At 33.1% G+C, this 26764-nt stretch overlaps 1 protein-coding gene across 1 annotated transcript; it reads left to right on the top strand.

Moving 5' to 3' along the window:
• The first annotated feature begins 580 nt into the window (after positions 1-580).
• LOC143237017 (uncharacterized) lies at positions 581-25379 on the top strand. The gene is made up of 3 exons (XM_076475810.1): positions 581-725; positions 8800-9051; positions 24504-25379. Exons 2-3 carry the CDS (start codon positions 9029-9031, stop codon positions 24922-24924), a joined length of 444 nt encoding a protein of 147 aa, XP_076331925.1. The 5' UTR covers positions 581-725; positions 8800-9028; the 3' UTR covers positions 24925-25379.
• The last annotated feature ends 1385 nt before the right edge of the window (positions 25380-26764 follow it).

The following is a 26764-nucleotide window of genomic DNA, read 5'->3' as shown; positions in this document are numbered from 1 at the left end:
TTTTAGAAATAAGCAAACCAAGCGTTATTGGCATTTCTTTTTATTTCTCACGCGATACAAATTTCAACACGGCAATCTTCCTCTTGTTCAAAAGGTCGTACTAAGACACATTTATCAGAGCATGAAGGTCATACACTGCTGTGTGGTGGACAATATTGTCACAAATGTTTGGCACTTCCTCGAACGTGCACAACTTTACATTTGTCAGATAATGCCACAAAACATTATAAAAAATAAAATTCGATAAAGTTTACTTCTACTAAAACGGTTCAGTCGGAGGAAAACAGGGAGATTCGGGTTATCTTATTTTATCAACACACACACAAATACAGACTTGTGTAACGAAATTAAAATGACGTAAAAAAACTTTAAAAATGGTAACGATCTTACGAGTACAATGAAAGAAAAAAAAAGACACCATTTGTTTGCTTTGCCTACAGTGGGAATTGAAACCCAAATTCACCGGGGAGATCGGTGGAGGTTATGCACGTCTGTGAAATATTTCAACTTCCCGGATCCTGAAATACATCAGATTTGAAGAAGAAACAGTTTGTCGAGCCGATAACTGAATCTGTCTTTTTATTCAGCCAACTTTGACGTACAAAACCAACGGCGTGTACCAATGTCACGTGCTGGGATTATACTTGTGAGGTTGGTCAGTTGCCTATTGAACAGAACCTTATGTCCTTAACAAGCGAGGCCTGACGAACTAACACTAATTTGAGGTACTTTTTTTTTTCTATTGGATTTTTCAAGCCACTAGACAGTACATAAATCTATATTAGTTTAACATTTTTATTTATTTTGATGTTTACGTTTGTTGAAATATTCTACTACTAATTTCAGTCATATAATACATCATTTCCTTTAGTTCACTGTATCTACTATATCGTAAAATAAATGTCGAGCAAACTAGACTATGCAATGAATTATTGTAAGGAAGAAATAGAATAAAGTCATACTAAATTTTGAGGATAACAGGATGTGACAAAAGTGACCTAGTCACTAGATACGTGTAGTGATTTTTCGAGTGTTTTGAATAGTCTGGAAGCCTTCACAGTTGTGTGCTGTCTTTAGAAACTGCCAATGTCTGATTGCCTTAGATGTTGTAATATGTCTTACTTGATGTTAACCTCAATTCTATAGGAGTTTGAAATGACTAAGCTTCGAGTTAAAATTAAATGGGTGTAGACGTCAAAGTTAACCATTTGAGTTTCAAGTTATTCTCAGAACGCTGATTTAAACAATAAAACTTTCAAACTTTGGTTAGACGTCTGACTTTCATGTTCTGATTAAGTTTCTGAGTTTGAAACTTTGGTTAGACGTCTGACTTTTATGTTCTGATTAAGTTTCTGAGTTTCAAACTTTGGTTAGACGTCTGACTTTTATGTTCTGATTAAGTTTCTGAGTTTCAAACTTTGGTTACACGTCTGACTTTTATGTTCTGATTAAGTTTCTGAGTTTCAAACTTTGGTTAGACGTCTGACTTTTATGTTCTGATTAAGTTTCTGAGTTTCAAACTATGGTTAGACGTCTGACTTCATGTTCTGATTAGGTTTCTGAGTTTCAAACTTTGGTTAGACGTCTGACTTTCATGTTCTGATTAAGTTTCTGAGTTTCAAACTTTGGTTAGACGTCTGACTTTCATGTTCTGATTAGGTTTCTGAGTTTCAAACTTTGGTTAGACTTTCAAACTGTGTTAATTGGGTAATTTTTTAAATAAGACTGCTAATTTCAAAATATTAAAGAATAATTTCTATAATTTGAAATTATTCACATTAAATATTTATAATAGTTATATTATAAGTTAGTTTTCTTGAGATATGACAAGACCATTATTTAAACCTAGCGAGGACTAGTGCTAGAATATAAATCCGAAGGTTTACGATTCACGTCCCGTTGCCAAAATATCGCCCTTCTCCTGTTAGGGCCATGGGTACGTCATGAAAGTTTCAATTATATCTTCCCTATTCGATTTAGACATCCTGAAAAACGGCGGTAGGTGCTGTTGACTAGCTTCCTTTTGGTTCAAAATAGGGGAGATAGTGCTCTTCGTGGGGCTCTGAGCGAATTTTCTAAACCAATAAATATACTGTTTATTCAACAGAGGACACAAGAAGAAGTTTCGAGAAATAACTTGTGTCAGCATAATCACACTTTAAGAAAAGAAACAACAGAAACTCTCAAGATTGAGAAACACGTTCCGAGCATGTAGGAAATACAAACACACTGGGAGCCTGTGATACTGAAATTGTCAGATCTGTTTCATTCAATGAAATAATATGTTAAAACCTGAAATATATAATTTATTTAATTACTAGCGAATAACATGGGATATTAGATTGATATATTCTAGATTTTAGCATAAAAGTATAACCTATATACCTTTGTTGTTAAGTAACATGATATAAAAGCCGATGTTGGAATGCATTTTGACAAAAACACGCTGGCTTTACTAATGTTAGAAGTTGTTATATAAGGAACCACTCTGTGGTTTTTTTGCTAGATTGCTTCATAAAAAGATGCATACACGCACATGGATAACTAATCATACTCAGGAGTGAACCCTCAGGGTCCACTTAGTTTTTAAGTAATTTCCTCTTTAAATCTGGATAGATAGATAGAGGGTTTGTTTGTTTGTTTGTTTGGAATTTAGCACAAAGCTACACAATGGGCTAACTGTGCTTGTGTTTTAAAAAATCAAACTAAAATGTTGGTGTCTTTATAATACACATTTTAATTATTTCTTTTAAATTAACAAATTCAATTTGAAAACAACAACATATTTGGAATACGTTTACATGTTTGTCGAGATCTGAATCTGAGACATATTGAAATGTGTTAAACTGTAAAACTGTATTATCGTTTGCTCATCATTATCATAACTTTCGGAAGATAACTAAAGTAACTTAAGTTACTGCAGTCGGCTAGGTTGCTATAGCAACCATGGTTTACCGTCTATTACTAAGTTTATTTGTTTTAATCAGATTTTAATAGAATACAAAAACAAGTTTATTTCAGAAATTTCTTCGAACGGTTATTTTCGCATAAGCATCTTTAATTTTGAACTGATAAGCTAGAGGGAGCTAACTAACAACACCCATTATCAACATTCGGGCTTCCTTTATCTGACCGAATAATTGGATTTGATTGCTACTCTTATAGCACACTCACGATCCCGAAATACAGAGCGTTTTTTCTCTGCAGCAGGTCGTTAGTGTGGACAAGTTAACCACTAGGCCACACATCATTAAAAAAGTTAACTAAATCACAGTGAAGATTGAACTAAATCAAAAATAAAACAATGTAATTATATACAATGTCGACAAATCAGTTCTCGATTTGTCTCTTTATAATTTTCCAAGTCTAGTGTAAATATAACGGGTTTTGAAAGTTAAATAAACCTCAGACGTTTCCTCTATTTTGGTGGACCCCTGAAAAGTTCTGACACATCTTTAAAACGTGTTGTTTGTGTTTATCGCTCGGTCCCTTTCAGTTTAGGGTGTTACATAATTGTAGAAGTTCCGCGTCTATTTCAAGTTCAGTCCAAATTTTGAACAATTTCAGTGCTTTGTGAGGCATATCGCACTCAATCTATTCCTCCAAACACGTTACCGAAGTGGAGCAGAAATATCACCAATGTGTTCAATGAAGTGTGTTTTAACACGTTACCTACTAGTACGCCATCTGTTGATAACAAAAAAGAATGTCTCTATGATTTCAAGTGCTCGATAAAAAATCGTATTCCTAAACCTTCCATTTGACATCACTACTAACTGGGGTTAAGAAATGTAAAAATGTATTGTCATAAATAATAAACTTTTGTATGGTGACAACCTATGCGTGTGTTATAAGATATACCCCAAAACAAATCAAGGGAAACAATCACATCATACGATATGTGTTATTGAAGTTGATGCTCAGTTTTGATTAAGGCCTGATTACAGGTTAAGGATTACATGACATTTTTATCGTCTAATTATGGATTCAGGATTACGTCACGCTTCATCGTCTGATTATGAATTGAATATTTCGTCATATTTTTCATGTAATCGTGGCTTAAGGAATACGTTATGTTTTACAGTCTGATTGTGGGTTGAAGAATACATCATGTTTAATCTTCTGATTATAGGTTGAGGATTACATTACAGTTTAACGTCTGATTACATCACGTTTTATTGTCTAATTACAAGTTGAGGATTACACCACATTTTATTGTCTGAATACAGGTTTAGGATTACACCACATTTTATTGTCTGAATACAGGTTTAGGATTACACCACATTTTATTGTCTGAATACAGATTTAGGATTACACCACATTTCATTGTCTGATTACAGGTTAAGGATTACATTACAGTTTAACATTTGATTACATCATGTTTTATCGTCTAATTACAGGTTGAGGATTACATTACAGTTTATTGTCTGATTACAGGTTGAGGATTACATTACAGTTAAACGTTTGATTTCATCATGTTTTACCGTCTAATTACTGGTTGAGGATTACATTACAGTTAAACGTTTGATTTCATCATGTTTTACCGTCTAATTACTGGTTGAGGATTACATTACAGTTTACTGTGTAATTACAAGTTGAGGATTACATTACAGTTTATTGTGTAATTACAAGTTGAGGATTACATTACAGTTTATTGTGTGATTACAGGTTGAGGATTACATTACAGTTTAACGTTTGATTACATCCCGTTTTATCGTCTAATTATTGACTGAACATTCGGATATAAATATCTTTAATTAAACGTTCAAGCTTAAATTTATCAATAGAAAAGCTTATCTAATGTCAAAGTTATGCATGTTTCATTTCTTACTACAATATTCCAGGTAGATTATATTACAATATTTACTTTTCACAAGTAGTTACACATAATAGAATCTTTCAACCTTACAATATTCCGTCCGTTAACAGCACCTAATTCACGTTGTGGTAAGTTCAACACTGTTTGTTCTACCACATATGCGAATGTTTTTTTTTGTTGTTTTTTTACAAAATGACAAAACCAGTTCAAAACTATCGTAATTTTTAGATATTTTATGTTTGCTTTTTATAAGTAAATTACTGATAAATTGTAGTATGTAGGGGGCGTTAGTGTCACTTCTCGTTAGCTGTTATGGTTGTTTGACGATTTTTATGAAATCTTAGAGAGACGTTTATCTTAGCATAGGTCGTTCTTAATTTCAAACTGATAGTCTAGGAGGAACGTAACTATTCAAAAGTGCACCCTTAAAAATTTTTAGGGCTAATCTTATTTTACCAAATAGTGGAATTTTACCATTACCAATATAGTACTTCTATAGCCACAAGACGCGTCTTTTTGTGACGCTAAGACAAGAACCACGATTTTTAAATATTTTTTTAAAATTTAGTGAAAGCTACACAAGAACTATCTGCACTAGCCGTTCCTAATTTAGCAGTGTAAGACTAGAGGGAAGGCAGCAAATCATCACCACCCACCGCCAACTCTTGGGTTATTCTTTTACCAACAAATAGTGGGATTGATCGTCATATTATAACGCATCCGCGGCTGAAAGGGCGAGCATGTTTGGTACGACCGAAATTCGAACCCGCGACCCTCGGATTACGAGTCGAACGCCTTAATCCACCTGGCCATGCCGGGCCTTCAAGAACCACCAATCCTTGGATTTACAGTACTGACGCGCCAACTATTAAACAAGAATAACTAACCGTTAAAAATTATACAACAACTCATCACGTACTAAAGCACGATTCATTAGTTTTATAAATTAGGGTTAACACCATTAACTGTGGATACCTTTTTATTTATTAACAACTTGTTAGGCTTACCTTTCATGTTTGTTAATAGCCCTATCGACTAATTGTCATAGTTTAACTTCCTGTATTCCTTACCCTTTCTCGGCCTCCCGCTATTACAGCGGTAAGTCTACGGATTTACAATGCTAAAATCAGGGGGTTCGATTCCCCTCGGTGGGCTCAGCAGATAGTCTGATGTGGCTTTGCTATAAGAAAACACACACACTCACGGTATCTCGTTAAGCCTTGTGTAGGTTAGAGTAGGTTAAATTGCTCACACACTCTACTCATAAAGACTTTTTTACGTTGATTTAAAGTATAATTTTTGTATTTCAGAATTGAATGAGCTATTTTTATTTACAACTTAGTTTGTTATATATATGTGCATATGTCAAAAATAAAAAAATACAACATAATTTATATTATTTACAACTATTTTTATTTACAACTTAGTTTGTTATATATATGTGCATATGTCAAAAATAAAAAAATACAACATAATTTATATTTTTTCTATATTTCGGCTACCGAAAGCACTATACCCCACTTCCAAACACGAACCGTAACAAGTTCTGAATCATTCATCTTTTATGTCGAATTAATTAACTAATAATCTTCAGAACATGGGATTGCTTGATATCTTGCCATTGTTTGGGAAAATTACACAGAGACCCACATATAATTGTGTCAACTTTTAACCAGAAGCCATGAACAGATCATAAAATGGAAGAATTGGTTTTACTTATTTTGTAAATATTCAATTAAGAAACAACTTTTGTAGATTTACTGACTGTGACGTTTAAAGTGTTTGAAATGTTAATGTTATTTTGTTTTACAGAAATTAACCTTATGTTGCAATATTACTAGTGTAATTAACACTAGCCTAAATTTCTTAAACTGGTCGGACATGATGAGATATTACTAGGTTTATGGCTGAAAATGTCGCTAGCAGTAAAGAACCTAAATTATGATTTAATGCATTCTAATTAATATAGACTTAATTTTTCTTGTATATATTGAATTATGATATTATATTTGCTAATCTATTCCTTATTTAAAATCAACATCATTAAGTTATAAGTTACGATCGAACTGTCATTTATTTTAAATCAAAGATTTTGATAAAATACAAGATTATTAGAAATGCTTCTGATCTGGTAGGGATAAGTAACGTTAACAATCATAACATTATGAATATTTTATTCTTATTTTATCTTCCAGATGTGTGTTTAAAATGTTTGTGTTACCACTTCTCTAGATTTGACACATCTTTTAAAGTTCGTTCAACTGTTTCTTTCCAGAAGGAGTTTTTCGTGTCGTCAAGTGATTATTTTTATTCTGACAAACAATTTTACTCACGTGTCCGTTCTGAGTACGTTTTGATGGGTGACAAGTTTATTCTGATTTATATGCTGCTCTAGTAATAGGATCAATGCCATAGTCATAGAACAAGGCCAGACAGCCACGTAACCCTCTCCCTGGTTATTGTAGTCTTTTCTGTGTACGTTCATTTCAAACACTGGCTTAGATAAACGAAATATTTCCGGGTGTAACTGTGGTATATTTTGTAAACGTTCAGTTTTAACGATGGATGTGATAAAATGTGCTGTTCTGGGATCACTATGGTCTGTTAACAATCGCTTATAAGCTGTTATTAAAATCCCTGATATACTAAATTTGATTTTATAGGTTACAAAATATCGAATTTAATTAGTTTCGAAATTGTTGGATTTTGTTTTTGTCTTTCATTTTCGAATAATCGACAGATGAAGTAAAAAAAGTGAAATTAAATATTTTTATATGAAACCGCAAAAAAGACAACAACATGATTAACACCTGGCTGACATTTTTAGATTTTCTTTGTATTAATTTAGTGATCAAAAGATGATTCTAATTTGGAAAATCAACTTGTAATGATAACACATGGTAGATTTGACAAGTTTTTAAAAAAAATGATTATTTTGTATTTAACTTGTTTCGATGTGTTTCTATTGAATTAAACAGAGATATGAAGTGTTTCATTAATTTAAAATAAAAACTGACAGATGAGAAAAAAAAAGACTAGTAGCGACGTTAACGGTATTTAATTGTACTAACTATGAATTAATTTTATAACATTCTAATAACATGGATCACAAATATACTTAACGTTGGTAAAAATAATGTGTATAGCGAATCCAGCGAAGGCACAAAAAAATCTGTAACGTAATTTTGTGTGCATATCGAAAAACATACGTCATTGAAGTATCCAAAAAAGGTAAAACAACTGGAATAAGGCAATCAACAGTGAAATATAAGTACCTAAAGACGAAATTAATGTGAGCATTAGAGGCTGTATATACTACAATACTTTTATGTGTAAAAATAACTGATGTCAAAGTGTTATAACAATGTAATCTTCTGTCCAGAGATTGTAATAGTTTAATATCACATCTAGAAGGCCTGTTCAAAAGTTATAATAACATAATTTCCTATCTAGAAAGTCTCTCCGGAATTTTTAATAATTAAACCTCCTATCAATACTTAGACATCATACACAGAGAAGTTGTTAGGTATTTAAAAAAGACGGGGTTCGAGCCCATAGGCGCGGGAATTTTCAGCGTTTCAACATGATTTCAATCATGGTTATCAATCTTGATTTTTTCAAGACACCAACTGGAGATTTGGAGAATGGGCCCTCTGGTAGTACACACATTAAAGAAGTGTAATGGGTATTATTTTCGAGACCAGGGGCTCAGTTCACAGGATACAGGGGGAACCAAATTCCACTTATGTGGCCTACTTTGAGAAGCAAAGGGTGTCGTTACAGTGGCAACTCACCTGAAACGTGTCGCAAAAAACAGCAATGAGTTAGTATATCTTTCCAAACAACCAATCAGAACATTGGTCGATGATTGGACTCGGATATTCGCCTTCTTTAATAGCAATGTTTTTTTGTTTGTGAGTTGTTTTATTTCTAGACTTCTAAGTCCAATTGATAAATCAAAGTTTTGAACTGTTGTTTAGCAACCCAGTTGGCGGACATTTACCGAAGGTACGTTCAAGGTTAATATAAATCTGGCATCCAGAGGCTTGACGCCACCTTCTGCTTAAAGTTTCTGACGTCAGCAGCTCGAGACCTTAAAAGGAAGAGCGAACTGACTGGTAATACAGTAAACAAAATTGAGTAGCAGCGTAGCTAATACGAACGTAGAACACAGTCCAATCCAACTATAAGAAAGAAGAGGACACCACTATGCCGACAGTAGAAAATACTCGGTGAGTTTTGGTTTCTTTTTATTCACGAAGTATGTTCTCGACATTGTTCACGTGCTTCAGGAAGTTTACTTCTCGCGCTCGGTATTACGCGTTAAACAAACAGAATATTTTGCTGAACACCAAATAAAAATAGTAGTTTAATGTTTATCGCACAAGTTTACCTTTAAATCGGAATTATTATTATTTATGATAATTTCATACTCACACCTGAAGAAGTTTATTGGGTTATTACAATAATTTAATTATGATTTTTTTTACTTGTTTTCCATGAAGTTACTACTATGTTAACGTTTTCCTTCAAACTAAGTAAAGGAAGTCATTATTCCCAAAGCTATTTCTAAACTTACTCTAAAATTACTAAATAATTTAACATTAGTCAAATGTTCAGTCTTTAAATAAGTGACCGTCTTAAAATAATTAGTTGCGGTTTAATATTCTAGTGTTATTTATTATATGACTAGTCTGAAATTAATATCGTGTTTGATAATTCATTTCGATAATATAGTAAGTGACCTTATGTATTATATTTCCAACACGTTTACAGATAGGAAATAGCATATACTTAATAATATAGTAACTGACCTTATGTATTATATTTCCAACACGTTTACAGATAGGAAATAGCATATACTTAATAATATAGTAAGTGACCTTATGTATTATATTTCCAACACGTTTACAGATAGGAAATAGCATATACTTAATAATATAGTAAGTGACCTTATGTATTATATTTCCAACACGTTTACAGATAGGAAATAGCATATACTTAATAATATAGTAAGTGACCTTATGTATTATATTTCCAACACGTTTACAGATAGGAAATAGCATATACTTAATAATATAGTAAGTGACCTTATGTATTATATTTCCAACACGTTTACAGATGGGAAATAGCATATACTTAATAATATAGTAAGTGACCTTATGTATTATATTTCCAACACGTTTACAGATAGGAAATAGCATATACTTAATAATATAGTAAGTGACCTTATGTATTATATTTCCAACACGTTTACAGATAGGAAATAGCATATACTTAATAATATAGTAAGTGACCTTATGTATTATATTTCCAACACGTTTACAGATAGGAAATAGCATATACTTAATAATATAGTAAGTGACCTTATGTATTATATTTCCAACACGTTTACAGATAGGAAATAGCATATACTTAATAATATAGTAAGTGACCTTATGTATTATATTTCCAACACGTTTACAGATAGGAAATAGCATATACTTAATAATATAGTAAGTGACCTTATGTATTATATTTCCAACACGTTTACAGATGGGAAATAGCATATACTTAATAATATAGTAAGTGACCTTATGTATTATATTTCCAACACGTTTACAGATAGGAAATAGCATATACTTAATAATATAGTAAGTGACCTTATGTATTATATTTCCAACACGTTTACAGATAGGAAATAGCATATACTTAATAATATAGTAAGTGACCTTATGTATTATATTTCCAACACGTTTACAGATAGGAAATAGCATATACTTAATAATATAGTAAGTGACCTTATGTATTATATTTCCAACACGTTTACAGATAGGAAATAACATATACTTAATAATATAGTAAGTGACCTTATGTATTATATTTCCAACACGTTTACAGATAGGAAATAGCATATACTTAATAATATAGTAAGTGACCTTATGTATTATATTTCCAACACGTTTACAGATAGGAAATAGCATATACTTAATAATATAGTAAGTGACCTTATGTATTATATTTCCAACACGTTTACAGATAGGAAATAACATATACTTAATAATATAGCCTTAAACTCCTCTTCCAAACCAAACAGAATTTATTTTACACCACATGCTAAGTTAGAATCGACCTAAGAACACTTGTTGTACATTGTCAGTGATTGGTTAAAATATTTTAAGTACTAATAGTGATTGGTTAAGAGGTCTTGTGACTTGTCAATGATTGGTTAAGAGATCTTATCCACTGTTGAGATATTCAGTCAGTTATCGTATTGTAAGTGTTTCATGCAGGTAGAATCTTAGACTTTCAAAATCTGGAAACTGACAATCATTACAAAGGGTAGAGTGAACACATTAGTCCTACATTTTGAACTCCAATTTGTTTGATCTACAAAGACAAGCTAAGGTTCCTTTATGACTTTCTCATCTTATCATCATGACATCTCTTTCGGTTTGAAATCTTCAGAATGGTTCAGAACCACTTCAGATCCTATTTGCCCCCATCTTGATGCAGGTAAAGGGTTGAAATTTTGACAGATGTGAAGTCCTGAAATAATTTGTACCTGGAGAGGTTTTAAGAAACTTGGTAACACGTAAAGAAAGGATTATCTTAACAAGGTTTAGGCTTGCCATAGGATAGTCAACTGAAATTGGGTACGACGTCACTGATAAGATCTGCTGAAGGCACCCAGTCAGATGATGTAATATCACGTTGCTATGTGTTGTACCCTGTTATGGTGTATTAAACTGAACAGAATTTATGTGGTTAATTCAAAAACGTTACTGACTTTGTTTGTTTCTTATTTTAAACACCAGGAGAGAGAGAGGTACATGTGATGTATGCAGTTATTAACGTTTTATGATTCTACAAACTAATCAATAGCGTAGGAGCTGTCAACCAGTAAGGTCTAGATTAACTCCTCGCATGAAACTAACTCTAAGTAATCATAATCCGTTCCAAGTTGTTAAAATACATATATTTATATAATTCTCACCCCAGAAAAGATTATCACGTCTTTGGTTATCCGTTAGCCTTCATGTCACTATTTTATACATTGGTTGCATTATGTAGTGTTAGATTTCTTTGTCAGTATTGTATACGTTGCTTGTGTTATATTTTTTGTCCGTATTGTATACATTAGTTGTGTTATATTTCTTTATGAATGCTGTATGCATTGGTTGTGTTATATTCCTTTATGAATACTGTATGCATTGATTGTGTTATATTCCTTTATGAATACTGTATGCATTGGTTGTGTTATATTCTTTTATGAATACTGTATACATTGGTTGTGTTATATTTCTTTATGAATACTGTATGCATTAGCTGAGTTATATTCCTTTATGAATACTGTATGCATTGGTTGTGTTATATTCCTTTACGAATACTGTATACATTAGCTGAGTTACATTCCTTTACGAATACTGTATACACTTGTTGTGTTATATTCCTTTATGAATACTGTATGCATTGGTTGTGTTATATTCCTTTACGAATACTGTATACATTGGCTGTGTTATATTCCTTTATGAATACTGTATGTATTGATTGTGTTATATTCCTTTATGAATACTGTATGCATTGGTTGTGTTATATTCCTTTATGAATACTGCATGCATTGGTTGTGTGATATTCCTTTATGACTACTGTATGCATTGGCTGAGTATTATTTCTTTACGAATACTGTATACATTTGTTATGTTATATTCCTTTATGAATACTGTATACGTTGGTGGTGTTATATTTCTTTATGAATACTGTATACGTTGGTGGTGTTATATTTCTTTATGAATACTGTATACGTTGGTGGTGTTATATTTCTTTATGAATACTGTATGCATTGGTTGTGTCATATACCTTTTTGACGACTGTATGCATTGGTTGTGCTATATTTCTTTATGAATACTGCATGCATTAGCTGAGTTATATTCCTTTACGAATACTATATGCATTGGTTGTGTTATATTCCTTTACGAATACTATATGCATTGGTTGTGTTATATTTCTTTATGAATACTGTATGCATTGGTTGTGTCATATACCTTTTTGACTACTGTATGCATTGGTTGTGTTACATTCCTTTACGAATACTGTATACACTTGTTGTGTTATATTTATTTATGAATACTGTATACATTGATTGTGTTATATTCCTTTATGAATACTGTATGCATTGGTTGTGTTATATACCTTTATGAATACTGTGTGCATTGGTTGTGTTATATACCTTTATGAATACTGTATACACTTGTTGTGTTATATTCCTTTATGAATACTGTATGCATTGATTGTGTTATATTCCTTTATGAATACTGTATGCATTGGTTGTGTTATATACCTTTATGAATACTGTGTGCATTGGTTATGTGATATTCCTTTATGAATACTGTATGCATTGGTTGTGTCATATACCTTTTTGATTACTGTATGCATTGGTTGTGCTATATTTCTTTATGAATACTGCATGCATTAGCTGAGTTATATTCCTTTACGAATACTATATGCATTGGTTGTGTTATATTCCTTTACGAATACTATATGCATTGGTTGTGTTATATTTCTTTATGAATACTGTATGCATTGGTTGTGTCATATACCTTTTGACTACTGTATGCATTGGTTGTGTTACATTCCTTTACGAATACTGTATACACTTGTTGTGTTATATTTCTTTATGAATACTGTATACATTGATTGTGTTATATTCCTTTATGAATACTGTATGCATTGGTTGTGTTATATACCTTTATGAATACTGTGTGCATTGGTTGTGTTATATACCTTTATGAATACTGTATACACTTGTTGTGTTATATTCCTTTATGAATACTGTATGCATTGATTGTGTTATATTCCTTTATGAATACTGTATGCATTGGTTGTGTTATATACCTTTATGAATACTGTGTGCATTGGTTGTGTGATATTCCTTTATGAATACTGTATGCGTTGGTGGTGTTATATTTCTTTATGAATACTGTATGCATTGGTTGTGTCATATACCTTTTTGACTACTGTATGCATTGGTTGTGCTATATTTCTTTATGAATACTGCATGCATTGGTTGTGTTATATACCTTTATGAATACTGTGTGCATTGGTTGTGTGATATTCCTTTATGAATACTGTATGCGTTGGTGGTGTTATATTTCTTTATGAATACTGTATGCATTGGTTGTGTCATATACCTTTTTGACTACTGTATGCATTGGTTGTGCTATATTTCTTTATGAATACTGCATGCATTAGCTGAGTTATATTCCTTTACGAATACTATATGCATTGGTTGTGTTATATTCCTTTATGAATACTGTATGCATTGGTTGTGTCATATACCTTTTTGACTACTGTATGCATTGGTTGTGTTACATTCCTTTACGAATACTGTATACACTTGTTGTGTTATATTTCTTTATGAATACTGTATACATTGGCTGTGTTATATTCCTTTATGAATACTGTTTACATTGGTTGTGTTATATTCCTTTACGAATACTGTATACATTGGCTGTGTTATATTACTTTATGAATACTGTATACATTGGCTGTGTTATATTACTTTATGAATGCTGTATACATTGGCTGTGTTATATTCCTGTATGAATACTGTATACATTGGTTGTGTTATATTCCTTTACGAATACTGTATACATTGGCTGTGTTATATTCCTGTATGAATACTGTATACATTGGTTGTGTTATATTCCTTTACGAATACTGTATACATTGGCTGTGTTATATTCCTTTATGAATACTGTATACATTGGTTGTGTTATATTCCTTTATGAATACTGTGTGCATTGGTTACGTTATATTCCTTTACGAATACTGTATATATTGGTTGTGTTATATTCCTTTAACCAACATATCTTTGCTAATAATTATCTTCCACCCTATAATCTTAATATCAGATATCAAACATTTCAAGAAACCTAATATTACGTGTAATCTACTTATTTGTTTTATTTTACAATGTGTTTTTAGGTCTCATCTTTTAATTTCCTGTAGAATATAATGTTAGTGATATTCGTTCTGTCCGCCTCGTAGTGACGTCGTATAATATTGATTTGTTACATTTTTATGATAAACTGTTTTTGTTTTATGATAAGATAGGAGATGCACTGTAGTCGGTATTCTTTGATCTCCTGATGGAAAACAAACAAAAACCACAACACGTGAGTTGTTATTTCGCGTGCAGTAATAGTTTGAACTTCCTAGTACGTCTAGAGAATTATTATCGTTGTTAGTATTTATATTCACAAGGGGGCGTACACAAAGTGAACTCATTGACCCAAGTTGACATACCAGTTTGAAGAGATTATGTGTTTTACGTCTCCAAACACTTGACGTTGGCTCAACTCAGAGATATCGTTACATTTATAGACTACAGTTTATGAAAAATAACGAAAAATTAGGAACAACAAATTAAAGACTGAAGTAACAATCATAATGAGGTTAACCTACAATATTACAACTGTTCTGGAAAAAATATCAGTGGAGGAGACGAAATAGGATTTAAAACATTTATCATCACACGTGGCATCCTTTTAAGTCCATTCAATTGGACAATTCGAAGGCATAGATTACGAAACTGGACACTCTTGATGACGAGAAACCCATTTGAAACAAAAATGTATCTCAGAACGACTGGTATAGGTATTAACACTTTTGTTGATAAAGAGAGATCAACGTTTTGGCCTTCCTAGGTCATCTTCAGTTCTTTCTTAACGTTGTTCTCTTCTTATCAATGAAAGTATTAATTCATACCCATATCAGCCATTCTGAGAAACTGGACACTATCTCAAGCAGGATTCCTTTTTATATGTAATGGCGATTCTGACCTCTAACTGCTAATCAAACAAATTCCATCTATAAACGAACTCTTCTTATAGACTAAATTGAACCTGGCATGGCCAAGCGTTCGAGTTGTAATCCGAGGGGCGAATCCAGGTCGCACCAAATATGGTCGCCCTTTCAGCCACGGATGCGTTATAATATGACGGTCAGTCCCACTATTCGTTGGTAAAAAAGTAGCCCAAGAGTTGGCGGCGGGTGGTGATGACTAGCTGCCTTCCTTCTAGTCTTACACTGCTAAATTAGGGACGGCTAGCGCAGATAGCCCTCGAGTAGCTTTACACGAAATTCAAAACAAACGAACAAACAATATATACTAAATTTGTTTTATAAGCAACTTTTTCGGTAAAAGGATATTCTGAGAGTAGCTTTGTAAGTAGAATATTTATTTAAAAATATAAATGTTTTCAATTTTATTTTCTAATGATACTGGTTTTAGACTGCTAATAGTATTATTGTTATTGTTTTTATTATTCCACGCGATTAGAACATTTTTTACTACCTTTTAACGGGAAAATTTTAAATTAGTTCACGATGTTAAAGAAAGTTAATTGTGTTTCACACAGATCTAAATCTCTGAACTATTTATAACGACTGTGAAAATAAATTGTTGAATATTTCACTCATGCTAAGAGCTACTCAACAGTAACACACAGTAAATATACATTTTTATTATTTATGTTACGTCACATTTTGAATCGTGAGCGATAATATAGTTACTTACTAACAGTTTGTTGTAGAATATCCTACTTGTGAAATACAATTTGACGTCAGTGCAATTCGTGTCTGTTCTATCGGCATTTTAAAAGTGAATGTTGAGCTTTGTCTGTGTGCACAGCTTTTTAAACAGGAGACAGATGAAGGTTCTAACACCATGGTCTCTAATGTATGTAGCATCGAGTCTAATTTTTTTATGTATCACGATGACCTAACTAAATGGTCAAAACGTTGCACTCGTTACATAAGTATAATACATATCCCATAAATTGGGAGTAATGGGGTAGAATATGGTTTGTGGGTTTTGATTTTTGTCACAGAGGTTCTCATGAGAGTTACTTATATATATTTTATTTTAACAATATATCATGTTTTATTAATATAAAAGCTAATTGTATTGTTTGGGAACAACATTCTGTAATGGACAAACCGGTCCGTTACACAGATCACCTATCACGTGATAGTTCACGTGCTTCTTGTATAACAGATCATCTATAGAAAACACTCAAATACTAAATGAAAAAACAAACCTAAACAAACGCAAAATTAAAGAATCCTTACTTATACAACAACTTAAGCCCAAAATAAACTAATACAAAGGAACACCTTTATACCTATATTAAAAAATCATATAAATAATAATAATAATAAAAGTAAATAATATAAAATTATATATTCAAACATCTAAACGCGCCCTCTACATTCCGACACTCAGTTACCCAACCCCTTTCAAACATGTGGTCAGCTTCCGGTTAGTTATCTCTTTCTTTCTTTGTGAACCTGACGATGACCGAAGAAGGTCGAAACGTTGTTCGTTCCTCTACGTAAACGGTTTTCTCAACCCAAACGAGCCGTTTTTACATATATATTTCTCTACAAGTGGGTTTTCTCGACATCACAGATCACCTATCTACGTGATAGTTCACGTGCTTCTTGTATAACAGATCACCTATCTACGTGATAGTCCACGTGCTTTTTGTACAATCACTTTGTTTTCTGTTATCTTTACTATATCAGTTCTTCATTACCTCTAGGACACGTGATTAAACTGTTCTTCTGTAGTGTTGTATGGTACTTATCTTTTTAATGTTAGATCGTCATACGTTATTATATTACATAACATGTTCCTGTAAAAGCTGTACTGTTTAACTGTATCGTACTATGTTATAGTTTATCGTGAAAGTTATATTGTTTAACTGTATCATACGACGTTACAGTTTATCGTGAAAGTTATGTTGTGTAACTGTATCATACTGTATTCATTTTCTCTTGAGTGACATGTTCCATTAATTGGTAGCGAATCATACATTACAATCCTGAATGTCGTGTTTCATTGATAGGTATTCATCGTATATTATCATCTTGAATGTCGTGTTTCGTTGATAGGTTGTTTAATGTACATTACTATCTTGAATGTCGTGTTTCATTGATAGGTATTTATCATGTATTATCTTAAATGTCGTGTTTCATTAATAGGTATTTATCATGTATTATCTTGAATGTCGTGTTTCATTGATAGGTATTTATCATGTATTATCTTAAATGTCGTGTTTCATTAATAGGTATTTATCATGTATTATCTTGAATGTCGTGTTTCATTGATAGGTATTTACCATGTATGATCTTGAATGTCGTGTTTCATTGATAGGTATTCATCGTATATTACCATCTTGAACGTCGTGTTTTATTGATAGGTATTTATCGTGTATCATCTTAAATGTCGTGTTTCATTGATAGGTATTCATCGAATATTATCATGTTAAATGTCGTGTTTCATTGATAGGTATTTATCATGTATGATCTTGAATGTCGTGTTTTATTGATAGGTATTTATCGTATATTATGATCTTGAACGTCGTGTTTCATTGATAGGTATTTATCATGTATTATCTTAAATGTCGTGTTTCATTGATAGGTATTTATCATGTATTATCATCTTAAATGTCGTGTTTCATTGATAGGTTGTTTAATGTACATTACCATCTTGAATGTCGTGTTTTATTGATAGGTATTTATCGTATATTATGATCTTGAATGTCGTGTTTTATTGATAGGTATTTAACGTATATTATGATCATGAATGTCTTGTTTTATTGATAGGTATTTATTGTGTATCATCTTGAACGTCTTGTTTCATTGATAGGTATTTATCGTATATTATCATCTTGAATGTCGTGTTTCACTGATAGGTATTTGTCGTATGTTATCTAACTCGTTTGTTTGTTCCATTTTTAAACAGGAATTGTTATATCGTTCTTAACGGCGGAGCTCAATACTTTTGAGCAGTATCTAGGTTATAGGTTCGATCCTGTCCTTGGTAATGAAAGTTAAACCAATCACTCTCACTGTAAGTACAACAGACTTAGCAACTGACATAAAAGTGTCTTATCATGATTACATCATATTTGTCACTCGACATAAAATGTTGTTATGACTATAACAGGTTTTACAATAGAAATATTAAGGTTCATGTCAATATAGCTACGTAAGTTTATCAAATTGCAACGGAAAATAATCATCTCTCTCCATGCTCTGCAAACATTTAAATGTAAGACGTACATTTGCAAAACTATTAAATGTTGTGTTGTAACCGCTTCTCTTATTTCAAGACGTTTCTTAAGAATCTTACTTACTTGTTTTCAAGCGTTTCTCCTCCTACATTTATAATCTGTTATGAACTCTTGATGACGAGAAACCCACTTGAAATAAAAATGTGTCTCAGAACGGCTGTTATGAGAATCAACCACTGGCTATTAGTAATGAACCTGTTGAATGCCAAGTATTTCAGCTGCTATAATACAACTCTAATGCTTCTTTATTTTGTAACTTTTTTCGTGACGCCATGTTGGATCGAAAGTAAAATAATTTGTAAGTCGGTCAAATGCATGTATGGTACTGACATCTAGCGTTGAAGTTAGGTATTATTGAGAACGAATTAACTTGTCCGTGGCACTGTGTTACCGATCGGCTACGTTATCTCGTCTACGTCACTGAACAGGTTAAATTATTAGAAATTAAATTCCCTTTCCATGAACTTCCTAACGGACAATTAGAGCAAATAATAAATGCGGGAAGTAAGCAGTGAACGTTAGGACGTCATAAAGATGCAAATATTAAAGCATTCAAACCGTATTATTCTCTCTCGACTTCTTGAAGGATTTCTTTAGATCAAACTGCTAAACAAATTTAGTCTTTTTCGTGTTGATTTTTTTCATATAACCTTTTCAAAACTTTTCAATAAAAACATTTTTCCAAATGTTTATTTTTCTCTTCATACTTTGTCCGTACATACCATGGTTTGATTCTCTCCAGTGAAGAGAACGCAGATGACACAATGTGTAGAAATGTTACAGCTGTTAATCCATTATTACAATTACTTAATTCAATATAAACAAAATGCAAGTTGATATCTTACAAGCACCAAAATAATCTTTGGGATTCTGAAAAAAAACCCGAAATGTTTAAAAACTTTTATTTTTATCTACTTTGAATTTGTGTTAAACCCATTGTACTTTTTACTATGCCCGAAAATACCATAAACATGTAAACAAATACGATATAAAGATGGTTTGTGGCCTCAAATATCCTACCCCATCCTTGAAAATTCCAATGAGATCTTTTGTAAAATAAAAATAATCGAAAACCGAACTGAATAGTCCTTAAAGTCTTTCGAAGGTTAACACAATGTTCCAAATACCAAATTTCTATAAATGACTGTCTTTGCTTGCTGTAACTTGACTAACATAACTTTTGGTTCTGAGCGAAATGCCTCGTCGGCACTGGTATAAATCAGATAAACTTCATTTTTAAACGCTATTTTTCGCTTATCTTTACCTGTCGTGATTGGCACACTATTATAGACTTCTTTACTTTAAGTCATAGGTTCTTAAACTCGAAGCTTGTTATGGCCTACAGGATGGGCTACTCTTTTTACCAACGAATAGTGGGTTGACCGTAACTTTATAACGCTTCCTTCGGTTCAAAAGATGAACATGTTTTGTGAGAGGGATTCGAATCCGCGACTCTCATATTGCGAGTCGAGCGCCCTAACTACCTGGTCATGCCAGACCTATAACACGTAGACAAATAAAGATCGTTTGACTTGTTTGTTTGTTTCTTGAATTTCACACAAAACTATTTGATGGCTACCTGCGTTAACCATTCCCTAATTTAGAAGCAACAGAAGAAAAGGAAGGCACTTAATCTACCAACACCACCCACCGCCAATTCATGGGTTACACTTTACCAAAGAAGAGTTAAATTGACCGTTACGTTATAACGACTGAAAGAGTTGGCAGGTCGTGTATCTTAACCAACAGCCATGACAGACAAGACCATTTGGTCTTTCGAGAATTTTCTTTCATACCTATTTTTGAGTCAAATAAGCATTTTAACCTACCTTTTTTTCTGGGAGGCTTTAGATTCTAATATAAAAGCTCTATACAGTATTAGCCTTTACTGCTATTGACACATTCGATTGTCTAAGCCAATAATCTTATTAAAAAGCAACAAAAGTCCGTCTTGACTGGAATTCAGCCTGTCATTTTCAAATCTTAAAATTGTGTCCTTTCTTTTTATTTGATTCAAAATATAGCAGAAAGAAATCAGAGTTTTTATCCTATCGGTCATCCGGATAATCTTGCAAACTTAGATAATTTCAACCTTTACCCTTTTTTGTCAAGATAAAATTAGCTAAAAAAAACTTGAACAGTTCCCATAAATTAACCCTTAAACCCCCTAATCATCCAGTGGCCCCCCTCTAACACTTTCGTATAAATTAACATTCTTTCACAGTGAGATATTACTTGTAACTTGTAGAAGTAATTAAAGATATTTTCCTCCTTTGAACTTTGATCAGTACGTTTATAAATACAACCAAACGCTCTGTTAGATTTAGTACTAGCTATCAGCAGAACACTGGTTAGATGCATTGAGTGACTTATCCACAACTGCGCTAAAATCGTTTTTATTCAGCCACGCTACTGAATGAGTTTCCATCTATGAAAAATATGTACTCTTAATTATGACAATACAAAGGTAATATGCCAAATATTTGTCCAGTTTACCCGCTGATGTGTGTCATTTTCTAGTACCTCAACATCTTCACTACAAATAGAAATGACTAATCATTTAATGTTTTTTGAAATTTTTTCTGAATTTCGCGCAAAGCTACTCGAGGGTTATCTGCACTAGCCGTCCCTAATTTAGCAGTGTAAGACTAGAGGGAAGGCAGCGAGTCATCACCACCCACCGCCAACTCTTGGGCTACTCTTTTACCAACGAATAGTGGGATTGACCATTACATTATAACGCCCCCACGGCTGAAAAGGCGAGCATGTTTGGTGCGACGGGGATGCGAACCCGCAACCCTCAGATTACGAGTCGCACGCCTTAACCCACCTAGCCATGCCGGCCTGTTGTAATGTCATCTTTAATAACTGTGTCCCTATGGTTATCATTAATTTAAATAATAATATTCCAAGGCCAAAGCACTGACAGTCAGAGGTACTCCACCAGGTCCAACCTGTCTGCACTCATTTAATAACTACCTTTTGCTTATTCTCATCCAACCACCCTATAACCACATTAAAAAGTCTTTCCATAAACCCTGTTGATGTAATTTTCTGGGCTACCTTCTTTGTCCATTTCGATGAATAGAAATCGTAGACTTATCGTGGGACATTTTAAACATGTAATTACATCATGTCTACTTTCTTTCCATAATCAATATAATCTCAATAAAAGCCACAACAATAGTAAGGTAGAATTTCTCTTTAGTTGTGTTTGTTTGTTTCGTTGCTAAGTATAAAGTTGTACATTAGGTTATCTATGCAATGTCCGCCACGGGTATCAAGACCCAGTTGTTAGCGTTATAAGCCTATAGAGTTCTCGCTGATCCATTGAGAAGGGAAGATTTCTTTCAGCAAATCCATTTAGCTTTTTTATAACGTCCCATTTCGCTAAATGGTTCTGCAACGTTCCTTCTGACAGGCTTTCTGTAGTTTTTCCCAGTATAAAAGCAAGGCTAACTAGCCAATAATTTCTATGGCAACTCCTATCGTCGTTTTAAACTAAACGTGCTGACCAACAAAGGAAATCCGGTTAGATCTTTAGGTCATGTAGAAACCCATAAAGCAGGCCATCCGTAAGGCAGAATAACACGTGTAGACCAAGTGTTTCTAACAATAAGTAATGTCTCAAAACAACAACCACGAATCTTGGGATTGTGAAACATTGTATTATGTATTGTAAACTTTCTATACTTTAAATGTTTTTATTTGTTTTTGTATTTCATCATGAAATATATAACCTCTGAATGGATCCAGTTTTATCTATACCACATTACCTCAGGTAATATACAATTAATCACAGTATTTTGCAATCTTAATTTTTACTTTCCTTTTCCTAATTTTATCTTCAGTTTGCTCTAAGTTTTCTAACTTCTTTATCGAACAGTTTCTACTTAACATTCATGAAAAATGGAAGCGAAGAGTTTTCAGTTTGGATTCATGAGGGATCCTTGGTGTCCTGATTCCTCCGTTGGATGTCTCGAAATTTTTAGCAGATGCATAAAGTAATGAGAAAACAGTAATTAACTAAGTCTAGCATTGGAAAGTTTCGTATTGGTTAAAAATTATTTAGGTCTAATTTTTGTTGTGCTGTTTTGTACCAGTTATTGGTTGCAGAGAAGACTAAATAAGCACAACTAAACCTGAAAGGATTAAGATCCATGAAATGTTACCATTGTATTTATGCCATAAAATTTACAAACACCCTTGAGAAGACCTCGGCATGACCCTCTCAGGTTATGTCAGTGTTTCTAAGACTACACAACGCTGTTAAGGTTCTCAGTATCTAAAGATGCATTGGGGCCGGGGGTTCAGTCAAGATAAGAAATGTTTTTGGGATCTTGTGTTGAGAAATGGAACCTTTGGGCATACAGTGGATGATTGGTTATTCCGATTAACGGTTATATGTTTTTGATTTTGCTATCGAACCCTGATTTCGGTTTTAAAAGAAATATTTGGGTGCGGCCTAGTGGTTGGCAAGCCTGGTTGCAGATCCCAGCGTCCATGGTTAACGTCACAACGTGCTAAATGTATCCTACATTTTCAGCTGTGGGTGCAATATAAAAGAAAGTGCACCTCGTCTTTTAAGTTAAAACTTGACAACCCTTTCGTGGTAATGGGTGCTACTGACTGTACGTTTTACTTTATGATTAGTATCTTAAAATTAGGAACGGCTGTCCTTGAACCCTGGAAGTCCTGACCTGGTTATGTCACTCAGATATTTGGTTAAGCACCGTTCAAGTTTAAAATATCGAACTCAGTTCAAAACCTTTTCTTCATTCGTTGTTTGTACTTTTGTTTCTCGTTTGTACACTTTTTGTTGACAAAGAAGCTGCTGTAGAAACGTCATATGGTTAAGGATCAGTGATGAAATTATAGAAACGTCATATGGTTAAGGATCAGTGATGAAATTATAGAAACGTCATATGGTTAAGGATCAGTGATGAAATTATAGAAACGTCATATGGTTAAGGATCAGTCATGAAATGATAATCTTTATAAATAGAAATGTGAGAAAAGTGTACATAATTAGTTATACCGATGGCCAGATTCATTTGTAGTTTCCCTCTAGCTTTATAACTGGCTCGGTATGGTCAGGTGGCTAGAACGCTCGACTCGTTGGATCGCGGGTTCGAATCCCAGTCACACCAAACATTCTCGCTCTTTCACCCGTGGGAACATTATAATGTGATGGTTAATCCAAGAAATCGTTGGTAAAAGAGTAGCCCAAGAGTTTGCGGTGAGTGGTGATGTCAGACTTCCTTCCCTCTAGTCTTACACCTTTAAATTAGGAACAACTAGTACACATAGTCCTCGTATAGCTTTGCGTGAAATTCAAAAACAAACAGTTCATAACTGCCCCTGGCAGGAATTTACTATTAACTCTAAAGTTACTTTTTGTAACATTATGTTTCTTCTAATCTATATTCGTGTCCTACTGTTCTTCTGCCTACAGTTTAAAAATCATAGTTTAATATTGATTTTTATTTGTTAGTAAAACAAGAATGTTTTAGTTTCTTTTAGGCCTTTCATGTTTTGTTTGCATTTTTCTCTGTTTTTAGGTTCCCAATATTTGTCATCAGATATTTCCTGGTTCTCTTAATCGCCTTCATGTCCATTGTTTCGTCAGAAGAGCCACACCATCGGGCACCTAGGTTTGTTGGTCTACCCAATTCTCCAATCTTACGCATCAACAGTTTCACAGGTCTGGCATCTTCCTTGAGGCCACCTTCATCCCAGCTTCTAAGTATATCGTCACCGTTTCGGTCCTTACGCACCAGGCTTCTTTCAAACGGAAAACCAAGCGACCTTGTGTCCAAATTTTCAACTGACCATCTTCTATCAATTTCATCCATACTTTCAAGGCCCAAACATAAAGGTTTAAGCCTCTCAAAGCTTATAAATCTGCCATTTAAGCTTATAACCAATGCCAAACCCTACAAGGTGCTAACAGAGAAAGCATCTTTTCTAAAGCTTGTATAAAAAGGAAAATTGAGTGTGTATGTGCTAGTAACTTGAACTGATTGATTTCGCTGTGCATCATAGTTTTCTAAAGCTCTTAAATGCCATAAAAGCGTTAATTTCCTTTGAACCTCAGAGGTGAAAGAAAGATATTCATCTGACAATGTCGAGCCTCTCCCTTGACCTTAAACTCAGAAATTACTTAGCGTATATTAGATTTACATCAGGAAAGTACATCGAGATTTCCTTTTGATGTGTCGTTGCCTGTTCTTTATGCCTACATAATGTTAAACATCATGTAAAATGTGCAATAAATATTTGGAAGAACTCAATCCATTCTTTGTTCAGAACACACGAGAATTGAAACCGAAATATTGTTAGACTATTTGGTGCATTGAATGCTGTGATCAACAATTCTTTTTTTTTAACTATTAGGTTTCCCTCATAAAGAAGGTAATTTTTGCAGCAACTAAAAAACTAAATAAAATGATTCAACAAGTCATTCAGCTAAAAAAGACATTTTAAATGACTAGTCTTCCTTTCTTCTTTTATCGCCAATCTGAACAGAACTTTACATCTGTTAAATGAGCAAGTCCAACATCACAAACGTCCAGGAGTAGTCGTCCCCAGTAGTGAATTACTGACCACAAGCAGGACAGTCAGCCATTAATACTTGTAGTCACAAGGACTTTGTGTCGTCCTATGAACCTAACAAGATGACTGACTGTTACTTTTATGATATGTGTATAGTAGAAAGTGCGGTGCTTACGTCCCGCATCTTTGCACCTAGTCAAACACACAGCAATAGGGAAACTAACTAACACAAATAAATGTGTATAGTGCCAAGGAAAACCTGACACAAATAAATGTGTATAGTGCCAAGGAAAACCTGACACAAATAATATGTATAGTATCAAGGAAAACCTGACACAAATAAATGTGTATAGTACCAAAGAAAACCTGACACAAATAAATGTGTATAGTACCAAAGAAAACCTGACACAAATAAATGTGTATAGTATCAAGGAAAACGTGACACAAATAAATGTGTATAGTATCAAGGAAAACCTGACACAAATAAATGTGTATAGTACCAAAGAAAACCTGACACAAATAAATATGTATAGTATCAAGGAAAACCTGACACAAATAATATGTATAGTATCAAGGAAAACCTGACACAAATAAATGTGTATAGTACCAAAGAAAACCTGACACAAATAAATGTGTATAGTACCAAAGAAAACCTGACACAAATAAATGTGTATAGTATCAAGGAAAACGTGACACAAATAAATGTGTATAGTATCAAGGAAAACCTGACACAAATAAATGTGTATAGTACTAAAGAAAACCTGACACAAATAAATGTGTATAGTACTAAAGAAAACCTGACACAAATAAATGTGTATAGTACTAAAGAAAACCTGACACAAATAAATGTGTATAGTACTAAAGAAAACCTGACACAAATAAATGTGTATAGTACTAAAGAAAACCTGACACAAATAAATGTGTATAGTACCAAGGAAAACCTGACACAAATAAATGTGTATAGTACTAAAGAAAACCTGACACAAATAAATGTGTATAGTACTAAAGAAAACCTGACACAAATAAATGTGTATAGTACTAAAGAAAACCTGACACAAATAAATGTGTATAGTACCAAGGAAAACCTGACACAATTAAATGTGTATAGTACCAAGGAAAACCTGACACAAATAAATGTGTATAGTATCAAGGAAAACCTGACACAAATAAATGTGTATAGTACTAAAGAAAACCTGACACAAATAAATGTGTATAGTACTAAAGAAAACCTGACACAAATAAATGTGTATAGTACTAAAGAAAACCT

This window comes from Tachypleus tridentatus, chromosome 13, assembly GCF_004210375.1.
Source record: "Tachypleus tridentatus isolate NWPU-2018 chromosome 13, ASM421037v1, whole genome shotgun sequence".
NCBI classification, from domain to species: Eukaryota; Metazoa; Arthropoda; class Merostomata; order Xiphosura; family Limulidae; genus Tachypleus; species Tachypleus tridentatus.
This window is presented reverse-complemented; position numbering and strand designations above follow the sequence as displayed.

Coding starts and splice junctions, on each gene's coding strand:
- LOC143237017 (XM_076475810.1), top strand. CDS start 9,029: ATGCCGACAGTAGAAAATACTCG. Junction 9,052..24,503: donor CCGACAGTAGAAAATACTCG/GTGAGTTTTGGT, acceptor CTCTGTTTTTAG/GTTCCCAATATTTGTCATCA.